The 21,724-nt window shown below is 41.1% G+C and overlaps 1 protein-coding gene and 1 pseudogene across 1 annotated transcript; one reads left to right on the forward strand and one right to left on the reverse strand.

The window, feature by feature from the left end:
• The window catches only part of LOC147419031 (uncharacterized), a 56,267-nt pseudogene that overhangs the window by 6,797 nt on the left and 27,746 nt on the right, over positions 1-21,724 (forward strand).
• Positions 13,589-13,831, reverse strand: LOC147419032 (uncharacterized). Its single transcript, XM_086505515.1, has one exon. The coding sequence runs from the start codon at positions 13,829-13,831 to the stop codon at positions 13,589-13,591; it is 243 nt and encodes an 80-aa protein (XP_086361641.1).

Below are 21,724 nucleotides of genomic sequence, written 5' to 3' on the forward strand. Positions count from 1 at the left end.
GCTGTTAAGTGACTGGGTAGTTGCAATTGCGTAGGAGAAGTGGTGTGATTGATTCTACTATTTTAAAGGCCAATCTATTTTTCCAAGCATCTTTATGCATGTCTTGAGTGATGGAGACACCGTCTGATTAACATATGAAGGTTTTTGAGCTAGGAAGTTGGCAAGTAGAATTCCTGGGAAACAAACAAACAAGCCAGTATGCATCAGCCAAGTTGATGTACTTAGACAACTTTGGAGCGGGGTGCTGCTCAGCTTTGCTCGACTTCCAAGCAATTTGGGCTCCAACAGAAAAAGACACTGAGCAAGACAAACCAAAGGAGTGCTAGCTGCAGATTTGATATCTTTGGTGTTGGTTTCATTCTGTGAAGATCCATGGTGCGCAGGATGCATTTTCTGAATAGTCTGTCTATGGATAATGTAACAAGACTTGATTATGAGGTGTTTTAGTAATAAATTTTGTTTTCTAGGAAGTTTTGGTCGTTTTAAAGCTAGTCCATTGTGTAGAAGGATGTGTGTATTGTTTTCGTCTGATAAAATTTTTTGATCCGGAAGGCACTTTCTGGGGCATTTTTGAAGGCGTTAACGTGGGATTTTGAAAAAGTGATGTATGAAGCGATTGAAGCCTGCGTTATAATAAACAACTTTGGTTCTTTGAGTCTTTAGAGATTTTGATGTTTTGATGCTCGTTGAGGGCCAAAGATTAAGAAAAAAGTTGGATTTGCTGTTTTTGCATCGTTTTTGTAGAAAATGTTGTTTTGCAAGTTGATTTTCAGCAAATCAGAGCAGGCTATGGAAATTTTCCATCACATAGCCGTCGAAGAGCGCAGCGAGGGCAACAAGATTGTGTGAGACGGACTTGGGCTGTTTTGGCTCCGTTTGGGAGTTATGTTCAGTTGAAGACAGCTTTTAAAAAAAAAATCTAACCTCTACGGATCGCTTTGCGATCACGTTTTTACCTTGTTCTCGCAGGTATATTGGCGCGCAAGTCGAGTCGACCGAACGCCAAAAATAGAAAAGCGGCTATTTTAAGAGGTCGCAGGCTTTTGGAGGAGAAAGGAGAATAGAAGGACGGGTGGTGCGTTTTGGGGGGATTCACCGATTTCTCTTCTGCGAGTGCGAGTGCGAATGCGAGTGCGAGTGAGACGCTGCATGCAAGCGAATTGAAGCTCGGGGGTGGTCGGGAGGTTCGAACTCCGTACAACGGAGTGCGCCCATATATTTTGCTCCTCTGTTGTATCAAACACTATCAATACAAAGATTTCTTCCTCTGTTTTGTTGTCTATCTCTATTATTCGGTTCCCGTGACAGATAATGTCGTCCTGATCATTTATGACGCTTTCTAGGATGTTTGCAAGCAAACTACTACCTTAAGTAGATGGATTCTTTCAGGCTTTATTTCACCCCTTGACAAATGGTATGATGCTAAGGTTGAATGTTTTTAGTCCCAAGCTGGGCATATTGAGGGAAGTATGTTGTTTATGTACTGGCATACTGATTCTACTGAGAGTCTACCAGCTTATTACTTCTGCCTGAGAAGACATGTTTTGAGGGCTAATGAGTTGCTCTTGTCGTTGGTTTTTTACAAGTGTCTTCATGCCAATCAGTGACTGAGACGGTGTCTTAGAAACTGTGGATGACACATATGAAGGTTTTTGAGCTCGGAGGTTGGCATCAGTCTATGCCTTGCATATATACAAGTATTGTTTGGCATGAGGTGCAGGAGGAAGCAACCCAACCATTATTCATTATGCTTGTGGGAACCTAATCAAATGATATTTGTGGCCCAATTATTTTTCATTCCCTATTTTTTACAATAGCAACTTTAGTTTGTTGCACGTGAAGTACCATATGAGCCTGTTACATGGAGTATCATCGCAAAACAAAGAAGCAATCGAAGTATCATATGAGCCTATGACACACAGAATTTTACAAGAAAATGTGGTCTTCCAAGAAGAGTGTGACAAAAGAGATTGATATTGGGACAAGCTTTCAACAAATTTGGAAAGGAAAGAGGGAGCAATCTTTGTATACTCTGATGCAAGTAGAAGTTTGTTCTGTAGCGTTCACATGTTATGCATTGTAGCTTTGTCCTAGATTATAACATGGCGTTGCAAATTCTGATGCCAAGTTGAGTTACTTGCATCCAAATTCTTGGAAGGTTGGAGGCATTGAATTTTTTTCCTTATGGTGTACAGAATGAGCAACTTGAACAAGCCTAAGCTCTTGTGTAGTCTGCTCTTCTTCTATGGAATCATGGATCTAATATGAGTAAAGCTTCAACAAATTTGGAAAAAAAAAAGGAAAATTCGTCAAGCAAGTTAGGGCATTTTAGCTTTGTCCTAGATTATAGAATGTTGTTGCAAATCCTGATACCAAGTTCTAATTCCTGAAAGGTTAGAGGCGTTGCATGATGAGGGGTGATCATTGAGGGTAACCTGGAAAAAGCAATCCCGCAAGAAGAGGCACAAGATGGAAGCGGTCATGTGGGGATATTTCTGGACATCTTGAGTCATAGTGGTGTGGACTATGGTTTGCAGGGTGATAACTCTTGTCGTAGAATGTGGCAGACAATTGAGGTGAAAGAGCTGGAGCTGGGGAGATTAGCAAGGAAAGAGGGAAGGAAGATGATTGAATTAAAGGATGTGATGATGTAGCAGGATTTATTTGACAAGTGGTATGCTAAGGTTGAATGACAGACTAAAGCTGGGAAGTTCGTGTACCAAGTCATAACGAATATATGATTGGGAATTTAACTGTTTTGCCTAGGAGGACCAATCAATTTTTTCTAGGCAGAGACACCGTCTCAGAAACATATGAAGGTTTTTAAGCTGGAAAGTTGCCAAGTAGAATTGTTGGGAACCAAACAAGCGAGCCTCTTTCACGAGAAATCTAAAGCCTTTCTGGTCAGTGCAATCAAATTTGCCAAACTGGGAGGAGAGCCTGGTAGGTTGTGCTTATTGAGAGGCCTACGTGGTCATCAAGCCGCAGATCCTTCTTAAACCACAGAATGGCAACATCCTTGTTGTTTGATGTTTGCATTGATGCAACAGCTGACACAGCCAAGATTCTCCATGTAAACTGCCAATAGGTACTACTCCACGGTGAGACCCAAAATGGCAGAGTTTAGTCCCGTTATAATCTTGCTGAAAATTCTCTTTTTTGATATACTTATGTGATAGAGATGTGTGATGCCAACAGCTTCCTGGAACGTGGGCACGAGCGAGAGAAGCCATCTCTTTATTAATATGGTGGGTGCCATGCACCTGTGTGATTCTGTCAATTATGGAGGTATCCTTTCTGCAGCTGCAATTGTGTTTTCCATGAGCGAGAACTACATTGTTGTGAAGAGGTTGATGCTAAATATGGTGATTGCCACTAGCATGGCGATGCACACTACAAGAGGTTGTGTGCTCTTGTGACGCTGTTAGAGACGGAAATACACTGGGTTTTTATAACCCCCGGCGTCGCTAAAACCGTCGCTACGAGAGCGTTGCTATATGCGTCGCTATATAGAGACGCTCATAGCGACGGTTATAGCGACGTTTACACAGAAGTCTATAGCGACGCTCATAGCGACGCTACAGAGCCATAAATAGTGACGGTTATAGCGACGCCCGAGAGAAATTTTTTTTGGTGATAGGGCATTGAATGCCCCGCCACCCATCAACCATATTGTACTTGATTCACTTTTTAAAAAAAGTGCAAGGGTAGATAATAGACCCAAAATAGTCACCCACAAGACGCATTGTTTGCAAAATTGACAAGCGTAAAATTGACAATTGTACACATCATAGGCAAAATGAATTGATTGGCAAATGTAATAATGACAATTGTACAACATCATAGGCATAAAGAATTGATTGGCAAAATGAACTGCGGTGACAAATTTAATAATATACATGGTTCAAAAAGACGTATAAAATCCGTCTCATGATACATAAGCTATGAGAAACCCTAAACTAATGCTATCTAGCTACGGCTAAACTGACGTCGTCTAGTCAGACGTCTCATCGCGTCCAAGCGGCATATCTGTCGGATTCTGCAAAAAAAGACAATAAGACAGCTTTCAGTAAGTATAAACATATAACGACATTTATAAAACAATACAAAAAATAGAAAAGAGTAAACCCTAATACTAACCATGCCACCGCGAGAACTGAGAATGTCCATCAAGGCGTTTAAGCCCTTCCTGCCTGTGTACTCCCGCTCGTACGGTGTGGGATCACGTCCTGTCATCGACCACTGTCAAAACATACAAAGAATTCATTATGTTAGAATTAAAAAACTCATAAACCCTAAACTATCGAACATAAAGAGCAATACAAAAACACTTACAAAATCGGCCTCAAATGATGCCCATCCACCGCTCCCCAAGTGGTGCGAGCTCCCTGCCTCTACTCACGCTCTGGCTACATCCTTTTGTTGCTTCCACTTGTCGGGATTCTCGCGCGCTACTTTCTTCGCATTCTTCCAATCTTCTTTGGCCAGCCAATCTGGCCTGTTCCACCCATGCTTGATTGCTTTTTGCACTTCGGAACGCTTGTGTTTGCAGTATTCGCGCATTCGAATCTTCATCAGGTCTTCATTGAAGCGCTGATCCCTGTTGGAACGGGAAACCTATCATGAAGTATGCTGATGACTCTGTTTTTTAAATCACTTGGTACTTCACTCCATTTGTTTAGTATGTAGTGTCTAAACAGCTGAGAGCAAAGACCACGCATGCGCAAGATCACCTTCTTGCCGTCATCATCCATGATGATGCCATCGCTGAAGTCGACGGAGTAAGGCAAGCCCTCTGGCCGGTGACGCGTGAACCTGGGTGTCCCGGCAGGGGTCTCTAGCGGCGTGTCGATGGGGGTACGGACGTCAGGTGTCTCCACCGGCGTCTGGGCCCCGAAGCGAGGAGTGTCGAGTGGGGTGGCTCCTGGCGGAGTAGGTAGAGGTGTGTAGCTGCTAGGAACAGTCAGCCGTGCAAAACCTGGCGTAGATGGCGATGCTGTGGCTGGTGTGGGGGCGGGCAAAGAAGGGGAGGGTAAAGAGCCTCGTCGAACACGAGGCGGTGTGGAGGCATCGGTGGCGGAATCCCCACAACAACCGCCACCGCCACCACTAGAGCGCCGGTGTCTAGACGAGTGTGAAGCTCGTCTCGTCGACGCCGAAGCTTCGGAGCGCGCCGAATGCTCCGAAATAGAGGGAGATGCGGATGGAGTAGGAACGCGCGATGATGCGCCAAGCGATGACGCTCCACGTACCACTGTCTCTGCTGCGGTGACAAAGAAGAAAGAAACTCCTCATCATCCATACCTGCATTAAACACACGAATATTTAAACTTAATATTGAATGAATAGAGTAGACAATGACGCAAAGACCATTAAATACAATGACGTAATGACGCATATAAATACAATGACGCAATGAATTGAGTGATAGAAGAGGCAAGTCGAAAACTCAGAATTTTCAATCAAAAGATGTGAGCGCGAGTAGAAAAGAGCGTTATACACCATGGAAGGTACTTAGAGAGCCAGAGCTTTTACAACACGGAGCAAAATTGTTCAAATACAATATTTGTGGCTTTAAGAGATCTCTCTCTCATCCTCGCATAACTCAGCATAACTTCCTATATCTATATAGAGCTCTCCGTTTAAACACATATCCTCTGTTTCATTTTGTAGCTCCTCTGCATGCACCCCATATAGAGTAGTAGCATCTTGATGCTCGTCTGGCACCACCGCAGCGGCTTCTGATTGAGCATCTTCTCTGATCTCCTCCATTGATGCCGTTGTGATTGGCACATGGTAGCCTTCATACGTCCTTGCACTACGAGGGGCTACCTCTATGACGTACCACCAGTTTGATGTAGACTTTGTAGGATGAAATATTACCTGCCAGAGCCACATAACTTACATGAGAGCTTTCAAGCACATAACTTGTAAAAGGGGGATGTTAACTATTTACATACTTACTTGTTCACAATGCTCGGGTAGTACGAAAGTGTCTCTTAGGTCAGTCCATTTCTTAGTAGAATCCACCTCAAGAAAACCAGACTCTCCTCTACGCACAGTAGCGTTGCGACCCTCCATGATTATCTTGAACCATTGCACGTCGAACAAGTCGACAAAAAATCCTCTGTAATCGATCCTCAAAATCTCTTGTAGCGTGCCGAAGTAAGTGAGTTCCGCCACCACAGGATCTGCATCAGAGGAACGTCGTCGACTAGACTGTTCAAATTTTGCCATGATTCCACAATCTTGAGTAAAACGCTTTTTGTCGATTCGTTCCACCCTAAAATGTCGACCTTTACACCATGCTGCTGTGTATGACTTATACTACAACGAACAAAGATTATGAGTGGCCGTTCAAACGTTTAGAAATAAAGTCACTAGCTAGTCGTACATTGCAAACTTACCTTGGTCGCGCAACCCCGAGAGTACTCCCACTCTTCTCAGTCACTTCGTCACCGCATTGTTGTGCGCTTTTCAATTGGTTGTGCAACCATCTTAAGCTCATGAAGGTTGGTAGGCTCTCCAGAACCGTGGATAGTGCATCGGTGGTCGTCTTCCCCGTCTCCACTCGATTCGTGCCCTTTGTCGCTCTTGCTTTGCATCCTCATATTGTGAAATCCACTTTTGCATCACTGGATTGTGAAGCATGCAAAATCGGTTGATTTTAGCCTCTAGATCTTCCGTCATCTTCTTCTCAACACCGAGATTGCACATGACAATCCCAGATATGCGCTCATCATCTATGGTTCGCCATAGCGTGTCCCGGGCTTTATCAAATCCGTCTAGCCACTCTCCAATGTACACTAGGGACTCTGATACCAACCAACCTTCTGCCATGCTACCCTCCGGACGTGCCTTTTGACGCACATATCCCTTAAGCGTTTTCATGAAACGTTCTAAGAAGAACATCCATCTGGAATGAACTGTGCCAGCTATTTCCACCTCATCAACTATGTGAACAAGAAGATGCACCTGAATGGTTAGCATTGTAGTAGGAAAATGTTTCTCAAACATGCACACAAGCTCCGCAGCATTTAGTTTGGCGAATGGTATGGAGTCTACGTTGATCTCCTTTTGTGAGATCCATTGCACCAGCTTTGCAAGTTTGTAGATTGTGTTACGGATGTCGAGAGACAAACATCCCTCAATGGCAACCGGTAAAATAAACTGTAAAGTATGTGCAGCAATGATATTAAAGTCCACATTTTATGCAATGATATTAAAGTCCACTATGAACGTACCTGACACATTTTATGCCAATCGTGTGACTTCAAACCGGTAAGCTTTCCTTCTTTAGTAAAACACGTTCGGAGCGAGTGCATTACGCCAGTGGGGGTCCGCAAAGATCGAATGGTCTCTTTTACTTTGCGTTCTTGGGCTCCTGTGAAAATCCATGGTGCTTTAGGGAGTTTTATCGATCCATCAGACGCTGTTTGCGGCCAATATTGCTCCATACGATCCACATTTCTAAGGTCAACTCTGGCTCCCAAAGTATCTTTCTTGCCGGTCAGATGGTCCCATAGTAGATTACCCACATTCTTGAATATGTGCATTGGATCGAGCAAGTGATTGATCATGAGTCGGGGCCAGTATGGTAACTCGTACCATAGAGATAGTCTCTTCATCCCTGGAGGCAATCCGTCATCGCACATCTCCTTCTGCTCTAACCATGCTTGTGCAGACATCCTTGGTGGCTCTCTTCCCAAAAAGCCGTCGCGTAACACATGATTCTCTGGAAGATACGCTTGATGACCTTCGTAGATTTGCTTCTTCAGTGAGGGCGCCCTACGTGCATTCAGTCTAGGTCCACATGTGACACATGCTCTGTATCCGCTTGTTTGAAGCCCTGCATGTATACACATGATAATAGATCAACTATGGGAAAAAACAAGATTTACAGTGTCTGAGTGAGGAGTGTCAATAGATCACCTGAGCATTCTGTTAGCCCGGGATAGTCATGCATGGTCCACATTAGAATGCCTCTGATCAAAGCATTCCGTCGTCCTGTGTGTCGGCTCATATCCACCACCTCTATGCCAATCCACAATTGTTGTAGCTCTTCCAATAGTGGACGAAGATACACATCCATATTCCCCACTTTATATCGCCCTGGCACAATCAAGCTTAGCCATAGGTGCCCCTTCTTCGTAGTCAACCACGGGGGAATGTTGTAGTTGACGATGACAACGGGCCATACACTGTAAGATGTTGATCTTTGACCAAATGGATTTACGCCATCCATAGCCAGGCCTAAGCGCAAATTTCGAGCTTCCCTGGCAAAATCCGACCATGTTCCATCTATATGTTTCCAGGCTGCGCAATCTGCAGGAATTCGTAGCACACCATCCGAAGATTTATTCTCCTCATGCCATGATGCTAGGGCGGCCATGGACTTACATTCGAAGAAATGCTTGATGCGAGGAAGCAGAGGAAAATGTCGCAAAACCTTTTGTGGAATTTTTGTCCCGTGGAGATCTACTCGATATCTTTCGGAATCACATTTCGGACACTTCTCCATGTCTATGTATTCCCCTCTGAAAAGAATGCAGTCATTAGGACAAGCGTGGATAGAATTGTAATCCATCCCCAAGTTTCGCAAAATCTTTCTTGCTTCATCTCGGGAATCTGCATCACATTGTCACTGTCTAGTTGTGGTAGTATGTGCTCTTTAAGCAATCTACACAACATAAAAATACGATACAGTCGTGTAAAAATCTATCACATCATTATACATGTAGAGTTTTATTAAAGTAAACTAATTGTAATAGATCGCCTGAAAAGTGCTGTGACACTAGTGTCACTCCATCCAAACTTTGTCTGCATGTTGAGAAGAACCAGGAGTGCTTTCAATCTAGACATACGTGCTCCATTATACAATGGCGTATCGGCTTCACTTTTCATATCATCATAGATAAGCCTTTCTGAATCCATGATCATCTCGATCATTTCATCAATCTTGGGCTCAAACATTGCCTCGTTGGGAATGTGCTCTGCATGATCATCCCCCGAGCTGTCAGAGGCTACATCTTGTGGCCTCACATATGCTGCTTGACCAAAGCGCCTGCGAACACGTCTATTGGGTTGCAAGATTGTTGCTTGTTGGCCAGCGTCAGAGTCCGACGAGTTATAATTGGCAACAACTCGATCTATAATAGATGGATCGAACTCGCCAAATTCGCGAACGTGCTGCAAAGAAACACGTCTTGTCCGTCGCACGGCATGCTTGCATTGATTACAAGGACATAAGACCCTCGTTGAGAGATAGGTGTTTCGGTTGGACGGTCCCACATCCTCGTCACTACTCATAATGAGGATAAAAATCTTATAACCTGGACAACAAATTTAATATTCTATTGGCATTCTTTGTCTTATCTCTCTCTCTCTCTCTCTCTCTCTCTCTCTCTCTCTCTCTCTCTCTCTCTCTCTCTCTCTCTCTCTCTCTACCTCACATTCTCTAGGCATGTCCAATCCCCGCACACCTCGGTCTAGAGGTGCACGGAGATCAGAACCACCGGGTTATAATCTCGTCTTTATTGGTCAATACCTATATTTGTGGGTACAAGAAATTTACAGACCCACGTCTACATGATACTGCATGTAGTGGACAAAACCCCTTTGCCTCTTCTCTAGCTGTAGCACTTCACAGCATCTTAACATCTTTTCACAGTAGATCTTTTCACTGTTCGTCTAACTCTAAACCCTAAACCGTAAGTAATTCTTGCGTGGACTCGATCTAACGTAAATAAGCGTAAATCTAAATAAACGTAAATCTAACTAAAAATAAACCTAAATCTAATTTAACGTAAGTCTACATCTAGCCTAATCTTTAACGTCTTTTGGGATAGTTTCCTACGACGTTAAAACTCTCTTCTTCTTGTGTGTGTGTGTGTGTGTGTGTGTGTGTGGGTAAACCTAAATAAACCTAAATAAACCTAAGTTTAATCTAATATAACATAAATCTAAATCTAATGTAAATTATGTTATATTAAAAACAAAGAACTAAACTAACAGGGATTATAAGAACCTTAAAACTGATTTAACACATAATTTTTCACATAACTCGGCAAGAGTTGGCATTCTCATCACTAAAGATGTGAGAGTTAACTTCCGGCGGTGACGCTGCCTCATCTCCATCTACATCTGACGACAGCAATTGGCCCTTTAGACCGTTCTTGCTCTTGTTACTAACTTTGAAGTTGCTGTTGAATGACTAGAGGTTGTCTAGATGGTCATTGTGTCGGGGATGTAGTGACTCTTGCCGCCCTGAAGATCCACCTTCTTCCCTATCTTCTGAAGATATTTCACCGGTACTTTTGGATCGACAGAGCCCACCATGAGTGAAGGCAGCAATACCCTATATTCCATTGAGGGCTTTCTTCACCCGCTTCATGCAGACATCACAGTCTATGGAGACCTAAATCTAATCTAATATAACGTAAATCTAAATCTAGCGTAAATAAACGTAAATCTAATTAAAAATAAACCTAAATCTAATCTAATTTAACTTAAATAAACCTAAATCTAATTTAACGTAAGTCTACATCTAACCTAATCTTTAACGTCTTTTAGGATAGTTTCCTACGACGTTATAACTCTCTTCTTCTTGTGTGTGTGCGCGTGTGTGGATGTGTGTGCCAATAAAAAGAGATAAATGGTATAACCTTTCTATCACCCATGCCAAGTATGATAGATTGGTTATGCCATTTCCCTCTTGAATAATAGGTCTTGAGTTCAACTCCTCGTCGGCTAGATCTTTAGGTCTTTTAATTTTAATTAGTTTCCTACAACGTTAAATTAGTTTCTCTCTCTTTCTCTCTCAATGTGTGTGCATTTTTTTGTTTATGCATGTTTTCTCTCTCTTTTCCTCTCTCAATGTGTGCGTTTTTTGTTTATGCATGTTTTCTCTCTCTTTTCCTCTCTCAATGTGTGCATTTTTTGTTTATGCATGCTCTCTCTCTCTTTTTCTCTCTCAATGTGTGTGTGCATTCTTTGTTTATGTATGTGTGTGTGCGTTTTTGTTTATGTTTGTACTCTCTCTCTCTCTCTCTCTCTCTCTCTCTCTCTCTCTCTCTCAAAAACACTATGTGTGTGTGTGTGTATGTGTGTGTGTGAGAGAGAGAGAGAGGGAGAGAGAAAGAGGGGAAGGGAACATGAGAGTGAGGAGAGGGAAGGAGCATACCTAGCTCTCCTTCCTCTCCTCGTGTGTGTGTGTGTGTGTGTGTGGAGAAGAAAGAGAGAGAGAGAGAGAGAGAGAGAGAGAGCGTTACATGCTCCTTGCTTGAGGGCGCCGAAAAACTCAGATCTGAGATCTGAGTTTTTGGGCGCTCTCTGTTATTTTTTTAGCCCAATCGGCGTCGCTATGAGCGTCGCAAATTTCTTTGTAAATTTGTGACGCTCATAGCGACGCCGGGATTTTTTTTTTTGAGCGTCGCTGTGTGAGCGTCGCTAATATGAATAGCCTCTTGTAGTGGCAACCGTGACTGTTGGTGCGTATTGATGAGGAAAGGACACATGAGGCTGTAGTAGACGTTCGTTCTTAGTGAGAGATTGAAATGATCACAAACAAGGTGAATGGACACTGTGCGTGCAAGTGAATGAGACTGAGAGATAGAGAGAGAAGAGAGATACGACACCAGAGACGTTGTAAAACCCTCCTCCGAAGGCCCGACTCTCATCGGCGAGAGCGGTCTACTTATGATTGCACAAACTGGATCAAGCTGAATGTATGGAACTAATGCAAGTCTAGGCTATGTCGGAGATGACGACGGGGATGATGACACTGTCCTAAGGGAGGAAATCTGCAATCTCGTATCTGTTGTCCAAAAATGCTATGGGCTGAAATCTGCGACTATGTCCAAAAACGCTGATTCTGGGACTGTTAAGTAGGTCTTTGATGCTGAAAATCTCCAGGTTTAGGGCTGAAAACTGAGGTTTCTTGGGGCTGAATTTGCTACTCTTTAAGGGCTCAATCTGCTGCTCTTTCCTTGCTGAAAAACGCCATGCTGAAAACTGTCAAAAACGCTAGGTGATGGGTCTCCAAAAACGCTAGGTTGTGCTGAGCTTCTGCTATCGATGGATATGCATCTACACTAAGTGACTGGGCATGCACGGTCTACAAATAGACTCACAAAAGTGCCAGATCACTTCTAATCTATACTTTGAGGAGTCGACGGACCATTTGCACGCACTCTCGCCGGCACGAGCGGTCTACTTATGATTGCACAAACTGGATCAAGCTAAATGCATGGAACTGATGCAAGTCTAGGCTATGTCGGTGATGATGATCGGGATGATGACACCATCCTAAGGGCTGAAATCTGCAATCTCGTATCTGCTGTTTAAAAATGCTATGGACTGAAATCTACGACTATGTCCAAAAATGTTGATTCTAGGACTGTTCTGTAGGTCTTTGACGCTGAAAATCTACAGGTTTAGGGATGAAAACTGAGGTTTCTTGGGGCTGAATGTGCTACTCTTTAGGGGCTCAATCTGCTGGTCTTTCATTGCTGAAAAACGCCATGCTGAAAACTGTCAAAAACGCTAGGTTGCTGAGCTTCTACTGTCGATGGTTGCTGAGCTTCTGCTATCGATGGATATGCATCTACACTAAGTGACTGGGCATGCACGGTCTACGAATAGACTCACAAAAGTGCGAGATCACTTCTAATCTATACTGACTGGACTGACTGAACCCTGATCACGTTGTAGCTTATCCACGGACACATAGGCCTGGATGTGTCACGTGACAGAGGGTGGTGAATTCATTGTTTGTTTTATATCTCGTCCATTGCCTTATGCCTCACAATGGACTACACAATGATCCACTATCGTGCTTGGTTAATAGTCCTTTTGGTGCAAATTAAGCATTAAGCATTATGATTTCTCATAATTTCTCTCCCTAGTATCTTTGATGATCAACACATAATGGAGACTAAAACATATGCTATGGACTTGCCGACAACGTCTACGATGATGAGGACGACAACGAGACGGGCCGGAATCTGAAAAACGCTATGGCTGAAATCTACAAATCTTTATCCACTAAATTTTGACTCTATGTCGATGACGACGATGCAACGACGCCCGCGCTGAAAATGCAGATGCTGAAATCTGCGTTTTTTGGGTTGAAACTGCAAACGCTCGTGGATCTGACCATGCAGCGAGGAACTGCTGCAGGAAGGTGAGGTCTGTGAGGTTCGATGATTCTACGGTGGAGTCTGCTAACGCTAGGGCTGATCTGTCTTGTGCTGCTGTCGAGGCTGATCTACAGTGCAAAAACGCCGGGGCTGATCCGTCATACAAAAATGCTAGGGTTTTTAGATGAGCTTCACTATCGGTGGCAGCATCCTCGTATCTTGGGCAGCGGCGTGTTTTGATTACCTTGTACATAGCTACAAAAAGAAAAACGAGTCTGAAGGGAATCGAACCCTGACACTAGCCATATGGGGCTATCACCACGAGACTCCCCACCACCCACCCTTATTAGTAAGATTTCAAAACAATAAGAATCATGACTTAACAAAATGAATTACTGTGAGATTAAATCTTACCCAATATAGGTTGATTTGTGAGTTGATATGCACGGCTAATAGTCCTCATCGTCATCTCTGAGATTAGCCGTCAATAAAATCTCATCTTCATTATCTTTGTTTACTTCTTCAAACTCCTCTGCCGTTAAATCTGTGTTGACGTTCATTTCCTCCATGTGCTCAACATCCATTATTTCTTCCTCTTGGGTGTCTGTAGTGTCAGAGTACGGATGGTTGTTGTTCTCATCATCTACAATGTCATCATGAACGGCAAGGGAAATTCTACACGTCTCTAACATGGATGTGTTTAGATTCGAGGATGTTACCAATTCATCCTGATTTGCTTCCTCAGGGTCAACACTATCAAACAACTGACGACCTCTAAGTTGGACATGCACAACTTGCCACCATGGATGAGAATCTGGGTTCTTGTAAAAGAACGCTTGCTCAACATGAGTTGGCAGAATATAAGGCTCTCTTGTTGCACGCATTAACTTCGAGGAGTCGACGGACCAAAATTTGGACGGTTCTCTTTTCATTGTGGCACTATTGCCTTTATACTCGGCACGAAACCAATCCACCTTCAGAATCACCTGTCATTGTTGTATGAAGAGGGATTTCATTCACCTGTTTGAAGATCCGATACGATATTTCATAAATGCCGACTATATTTCCCACATAACCCAGTTCTCTATCAACAAGATTTGTGTCTCTTGAACTTGCACGTGATAATTGCTTGAAAGAGGCAACAACGGAAGAATCTTGAGCTAGATGTAAGTCGTCAATAGCTTTTATTCGAAGATGTTGACCATAAGCCCACATGTTTTTATACATTCAAGCCTAGATCAATATATAAATGATATAAGAAAAAAAGGAATATTGCTTGTTTAGTTTAAAGTTTTCAAAGCCCAAAAGTTACCTTTCTTTCACATCCGATCATAAAGTCTCTCTGTTCCCTTGAGATTGTCTCATGATCTCTATCTGCCCGTTGCATATGGGTGTATAACCAATCCATGAAAGAAGGTACGTCTTCGTTATGTCTGCCAACTCGTTAGTTTGCAAGTTTCTCCTCGTACTCCTCAAAAAATTGTTGCATGCATTCGCTATTATAGACAATAAAAGTAGAAATATCCAAATTATCTTGGATCTTCAGTCGAAAAGGGACTCCCTTACCAGACAATACCTCGTCTGACATGGTAGAAGAAGACTCATTTGTCCATACGTTGTCGTGCTGTGACACGTACATAGTGGGAACGCATGCTACAAGATCTATCTTGTATTTTCTTAGATACATAATTATATTTTCTATAGTGTACATATGCATATTTAAGTATAATAATAAGCCTTCTATCTCATCCTATTATTTTTCTCAATGGTAACCTATCCTTACTTTACCATCGGAAAATACTATGGGAATAGCATCAATAGCTCTGCCTCTTTAACTTGGGGCAAAAAGCATTGATTCTTTATTTCTACTATTTTATTATCATCTCACACCCTAGCTAAATCCTATATCTAGGGTAAACTCCAATATATATATATTCTACGTATTTTTTATACTTTTCTTATATTTCTTTTTAAATAGCTACTAGGAGGGAATCAAATCCTAGTGGGACACTAGGTGGCATGATTTCAAAGATACGCTTATTTTAGTGCATTATTGCAAGCATGATTACAAAACTTTGTCAAGGAGCAATGTCATGCTTTCATATGGCATGAGGTGTCCTTTGGAATCAAATGAAAGTCTAGGCTAAGGGGACCACAGGAAGACTTTTGGTACCAGAAATGGATCCTATTTTGATAATTTTTTAACACAAGATTTCAATCCGAATTGGAAAACTATTTTAGAATGAAAGTCGTAGATAATGAGCTGAATTTTTTGCCCATATTTTTACTTTTCTATTTGGAGCCACGGTTGAGGAGATATGATCAAAATACTGGACCCCAGTCTGCCCACATCATGCAAGGACAGCTCATTTCCAACTTTTCCAATTCCTGTTCACACTGGCTCCTCTCTTCTTGTGTAAACCCTTGGAGGTTCCCTTCACCTATAAAAGGGGACCTCTTCTTCCTTGGAAATAACTCAAGAATTCAAGCCATTGATGAGAGGAATTCTTGAGGGAGTGAGTAGTAATGCCTAATTGTACTTAGCCCCATTAACATAAGCCCAAGCCTACACTTTCTCCTAGAGGAAGACTAGCCATTCTTGTACGCTATCCTTGGAAGATCAACTCTAATCAAATAAGGTGTTGTACTTGGTGTATCAATCAACATTGAATTCTCCCCTCTTCTTCTCTCTCCCATCAATAATGGTGCCGAAGGGTTTCAAGTAAGATGTGTTCTACATTGATGTTTTCTTGATTTCTTGTTGTTTTCATTTTCATCTCTAATCCAACATATATATATGTATCTAATCTCATCTCCTTAACCAAAGCTATCTCTCTCATTCTTAGCAATTCATCCTCTCTAGGTTCTCTTTGCTACAGGTACATCTCTCCCCGCAGTATCCTTATTGCCTACGTGCAAGAATAGGTCTTGGGAGGGAAACTTCTCATCTCTTCACTTCTCTCATATCTACATTTCTCACATACTATCCTAGATGAATAACCCACATGATGATCATTTCTATCGCTTTCACTCTGTACGATCTATTAGAATTAACGTATGGATTAGCCGAAAAATACACTTTCAACAACGTATAGTGTTTCTCTTTGGCCCAGAAAGGCTTAATGAAATACTTCTATCACCGGATCCCATCATACTACCTCTCATAGACTATAACTTTTCTTTTGACTTAAGCGTAGTTATCTTGCTATGAACCAAGAGGATTTGTACACACAATTAATCCCAATCACTAGACAAAATATATATATTATGGTAAGCACAAAACTACAATTCCAAAGAACAATTCGTAGCCTATTTGGTCAACCAAGATTGAATGCCATTAATGCATCCATTAACCCTTTCATATTACCCATGATACGATATGACCATAGCCTTGATGTTTTCATCTTCGTATTGTTTTGACATTCTCTTTTGCGTTCTTTCTTTGTGTGTGTGAATGCAAGAGAGAAAGAGTGAGTCTTCTTTGATTGCACTTCTTTCCAAACCCTAGTCTTCATGGCATCTATGGTTTAACTCCTTCATATAGTTTTTGTTGAGTTCTCTCACAAACTCTCACAGCCATAAGCCCGGTGCTTTCCTGGCAAGACCGCAAATTTCTCGACAACGTGGGGAGCTTCAAAATCGGTTTACTCAAGATATTCACAAACGTAATACATGCATTCTTCAAGCATCCATCCTTCTGCCATAGAACCCTCTGGTCTTGCTCTTTGACGTACATAACCTTTCAGTACTCCCATAAATCTCTCGGCCCAAAACATCCATCGAGTAGAAACAACACCAGCAAGCTCTATCTCGTCCACTAGATGGATTAGCAGATGAACCTGGATATCAAAAAAGGAGGTTGGAAGTTACTTCTCCATTAAACAAAGAAGCTCTATACATTCACGCTTCTTTTGTGGAATTAACCCTTTGTCAATTTCTTTAGATGTAATCCATCTATCAATAAAAGAAAGAAGATATTAAAGTTATATTTGAATTAAGAACTTATCAACTAAAATTTAATGAGCGATAAATACCTTGCAAGCGATCCAAAGCGATATATTACGTCTCGGACTCCTTGGGTAGTACATCCATCAATAACAAGGGGTAGAACATGCTGTATACATGATTAATCCAATCAACAAAACATGCAAGAAAATAAATACTTGCGAAGATTGATAAAACATTATCTTCACAAAATTGTGCGAATCATGTGTTTTTAAACCAGACAAGCTCTTGTCATCTAAAGTGAATATGTTTGGACAAGATGCTCCATATCCTGTAGACGTACGAATCAATTGAATCCTCTTATTGATAGTATGCACCTCTTCTGCTCTGAGTACCCATGGGAGGCTCATAGGTTGTGTCACGTCCAGTTTCATCAGAAAGTGGCCATAGATTAGGCTTTGAGTTTCGATCCATTAAGTCATTTCTTACTGCCATTGTGTCTTTCAATCCAACAAGGTGTTGCCATAACGAATGACCAACGTTCTTAAATATATGCATAGGATCAAGAAGATGACATATCTTCAAAACCTTCCAATATTCCAAAGTGTACCATATCGAAGGACTTTGATCCAGAGAACGTTTTCCTCTGGCTCGCATCTTCACAGCATCATCATCATGACCACTTGTGATCTCCGACTCCGAATCGATAGCGAGTCCAACAGTCCACTTTAGATACCAATCCTTTGGTGTGTTTGGTATTGGACATTTCCCTTCTTCTACCTTCCCGTTGAAATGTATGGCTTGCCTTCTATTTTGTAGATGATGCTCTTCAGGTAAAAATCATCTGTGTCTAAGATATATATTTTTGTTGAAGTTTTTGCTATAAGTTGATCTCAACCAATCACCGCACACAAGACAAGATTTATAACCCTTGGTACTTATTCCTGCATGAAAAACATAACAAATATTATTAGCGCAATAAATATACAAAAAACGCATGAGAAAATGTATATATCTAAACCATTTACCTGAGCAAAAATCATATCCTGGAAAGTCGTGGATAGTCCATGCTAAAATCCCACTAATAATGAACCGTCTTTCACCAATGCTTCTTGACATATCCACGACATCAATCCCTCTCCGCAAATCTTGAAGATCGTCAATGAGAGGAGCCAAATATACATTCAGGTCTTTAACTTGTCACTTTCCTGGGATTAAGAGTGAGAGCATTAAATGCTCTTTCTTAATACTAAGATATGGGGGTAGATTATAGTTAATAACTACCACCGGCCATGTAGACCATTTACTTGATTTTATAAAAAATGGATTCACACCATCTAATGCTACACCCATCTTTAAATTGCGTGATTCTTTTGCAAAATCTGGCCATAGCGAATCAATATGCTCAAATGCAGGACTATCCTGCGTAATTCGCATTACTCCATCTTTGCTCTTGTGCTCCGCTCCCCATGTCATAAGCTTAGCTAATTCGGGACTTTGAAACATATGTTTTATACGTGGAGCCAAGGAAAAATGTCTCAATACCTTTCTAGGGACCTTACCTTTCTCATCTCTATAACGAGGCGTTTGACATTTTGGGCACGTCACATTGTCCTCGTACTGATATCTATATAAAATACAATCGTTGGGACATGCATGTATGGAAAAATAGTCAAGTCCAAGACTACTTATCATCTTCTTCACCTCATTGTGTGATGCAGGAAAGGAATTGCTTGTTGGCAAGAACTTTTGAGAGACTAGCCTGCAAGTTGATTAAAAATATGATCAATAACAAGCACCAATGTTTAGAGTGTAACAAATAAATATGTTAGATGTATACATACTTCAATAGTGCTGAAACGGATACATTACTGCATCCAAAACGGTTTTGAAGTTTAAGAATAAGTAAGCTTGCACTTAATCGTGTCAGTTGGCTTCCTTCGTAGATATGTTTTAGAGCTTCGTCTCGAAGATACTTCTCGTTGTTAGGAATATCTCTCGCACTATCATTTTGATGCCAATCCTCAATAAAATCAGCCATGCCATCGTCATTATCAAAGATATCATCACATCCATTAAAGTCCTTAGAATATTGTTCCTTTAGTCTTGCATACGTTGTCGTGTTGTGACACGTACATAGTGAGAACTCATGCTACAAGCGTTATCTTGTAACTTTTTTACGTAGTTATATTTTCTATAATGAATATATGCATATTTAAGTATAATAATATTCTTTCTATCTCATCCTATTATTTATCTCAATGGTAACCTATTCTTACTTTACCATCAGAAAATACTATGGGAAAAGCATCAATAGCTCCGCCTCTTTAACTTGGGGCAAAAAAGCATTGATTCTTTATTTTTACTATCTTATTATTATCTCACACCATAGCTAGATCCTATATCTAAGGTAAACTCCAATATATATATATATTCTATATTTTTTTCATATTTTTCTTATATTTCTTTTTAAATAGCTACTAGAAGGGAATCAAATCCTAGTGGGACACTAGGTGGCATGATTTCAAAGATACGCTTATTTTAGTGCATTATTGCAAGCATGATTACAAAACTTTGTCAAGGAGCAATGTCATGCTTTCATATGGCATGAGGTGTCCTTTGGAATCAAATGAAAGTCTAGGCTAAGGGGACCACAGGAAGACTTTTGCTACCAGAAATGGATCCTATTTTGATAATTTTTTAACACAAGATTTCAATCCGAATTGGAAAACAATTTTAGAATGAAAGTCGTAGATAATGAGCTGAATGTTTTGCCCATATTTTTACTTTTCTATTTGGAGCCACGGTTGAGGAGATATGATGAAAATACTGGACCCCAATCTATCCACATCATGCAGGGACAGCTCATTTCAAGCTTTTCCAGTTTCTATTCACATTGGCTCCTCTCTTCTTGTGTAAACCCTTGGAGGTTCCCTTCACCTATAAAAGGGGACCTCTTCTTCCTTGAAAACCACTTAAGCATTCAAGCCATTGATGAGAGGAATTCATGAGGGAGTGAGTAATAATGCCAAATCGTACTTAGCCATTAACATAAGCTTAAAGCCTACACTTTCTCCTAGAGGAAGACTAGCCATTCTTGCATGCTATCCTTGGAAGATCAACTCTAATCAAAGAAGGCCTTGGACTTGGCGTATCAATCAAAGTTGAATTCTCCCCTCTTCTTCTCTCTCCATCAATAATGGTGCTGAAGGGTTTGTCAAGTAAGATGTGTTCTACATTGATGTTTTCTTGATTTCTTGTTGTTTTATTTTTCATCTCTAATCCAAAATATATATATATCTAATCTCATCTCCTTAAACAAATCTATCTCTCTCACTCTTAGTAATTCATCCTCTTTACAAATTTTAGGTTCTCCTTGCTACAGGTACATCTCTCCCCACAGTATCCTTATTGCCTACGGGCAAGAATAGGGCTTGTTTTGGGAAACTCTCTTATCTTCTCTTCTCTTCCCTTCTCTTCTCTCATATCTACATTTTGCACATACTAGAGTTATCCTAGATGAATAATCCACATGATGATAATTTCTATCGATTTCACTTTGTATGATCTATTAGAATTAACGTACGGATTAGCCGTAAAATACATTTTCAACAACGTATAGTGTTTCTCTTTTGCCCAGAAAGGCTCAATGAAATACTTCTATTACCGGATCCCATCATACTACCTCCATAGACTATAACTTTTCTTTTGACGTAAGCGTAGTTATCTTGCTATGAACCAAGAGGATTTGTACACACAATTAATCCCAATCACTAGACAAAATATATATACAATTCCAAAGAACAATTCATAGCCTATTTGGTCAGCCAAGATTGAATGCCATTAATTTATCTATTAACCCTTTTATATTACCCATGATACGATATGACCATAGCCCTGATGTTTTCATCTTTGTGTTGTTTTGACATTCTCCTTTGTGTTCTTTCTTTGTGTGTGTGAGTGCAAGAGAGAAAGAGTGGGGCTTCTTTGATTGCACTTCCTTCCAAACCCTAGTCTTCATGACATCTATGGTTTAACTCCTTCATATAGTTTTTTTTTTTTAGTTCTCTCACAAACTTTCATAACCATAAGCGCGGTGCTTTCCTGGCAAGACCGCAAATTTCTCGACATATTTTTGGTGAACCCGACGCAAAACTGCCAGGGTTAGAGTTTGTGGGTAACCATGGGTGAACAGGGTATGCATTTTGGCCCAACAACAATGCAAATGTTTCAAGAATTTGCAATGTTCATGCAACAACAACATGCCACTGAAATAAGGGAGATTTCAGCAACAAAGGCCATACAAGCAGTCGTCAATAGAATGGATCAGTTTAATGGCAAAGATGTAACCAAGTACTTACGCGAGTATGTAAAGGAGATGGAGCTGCATCGCGTGTCAGAAGGTGGGATGATTCAAAGCTTTGAGGTAGTTGTTGCTCCATAAATTAGAGAACTTGTTAGGGGAATTAAAGATGGCATGGGAGAAATTGGGAAGAACTCAAAGTAGCTTTAAAGGAGGAATATTTCATGGAGGACTCTGAGAGAGTGACCAAAAGGACATTCTTAGAATGGGTAGTCAAGCCAAAGCAAGGACTATCAATAACAGAGCTACGTAGGGAATTTGAGCGGCGCTATGCACA

The sequence above is a fragment of the Adiantum capillus-veneris genome, chromosome 29 (assembly GCF_014529385.1).
Source record: "Adiantum capillus-veneris isolate H3 chromosome 29, ASM1452938v2, whole genome shotgun sequence".
Lineage (NCBI taxonomy): Eukaryota > Viridiplantae > Streptophyta > Polypodiopsida > Polypodiales > Pteridaceae > Adiantum > Adiantum capillus-veneris.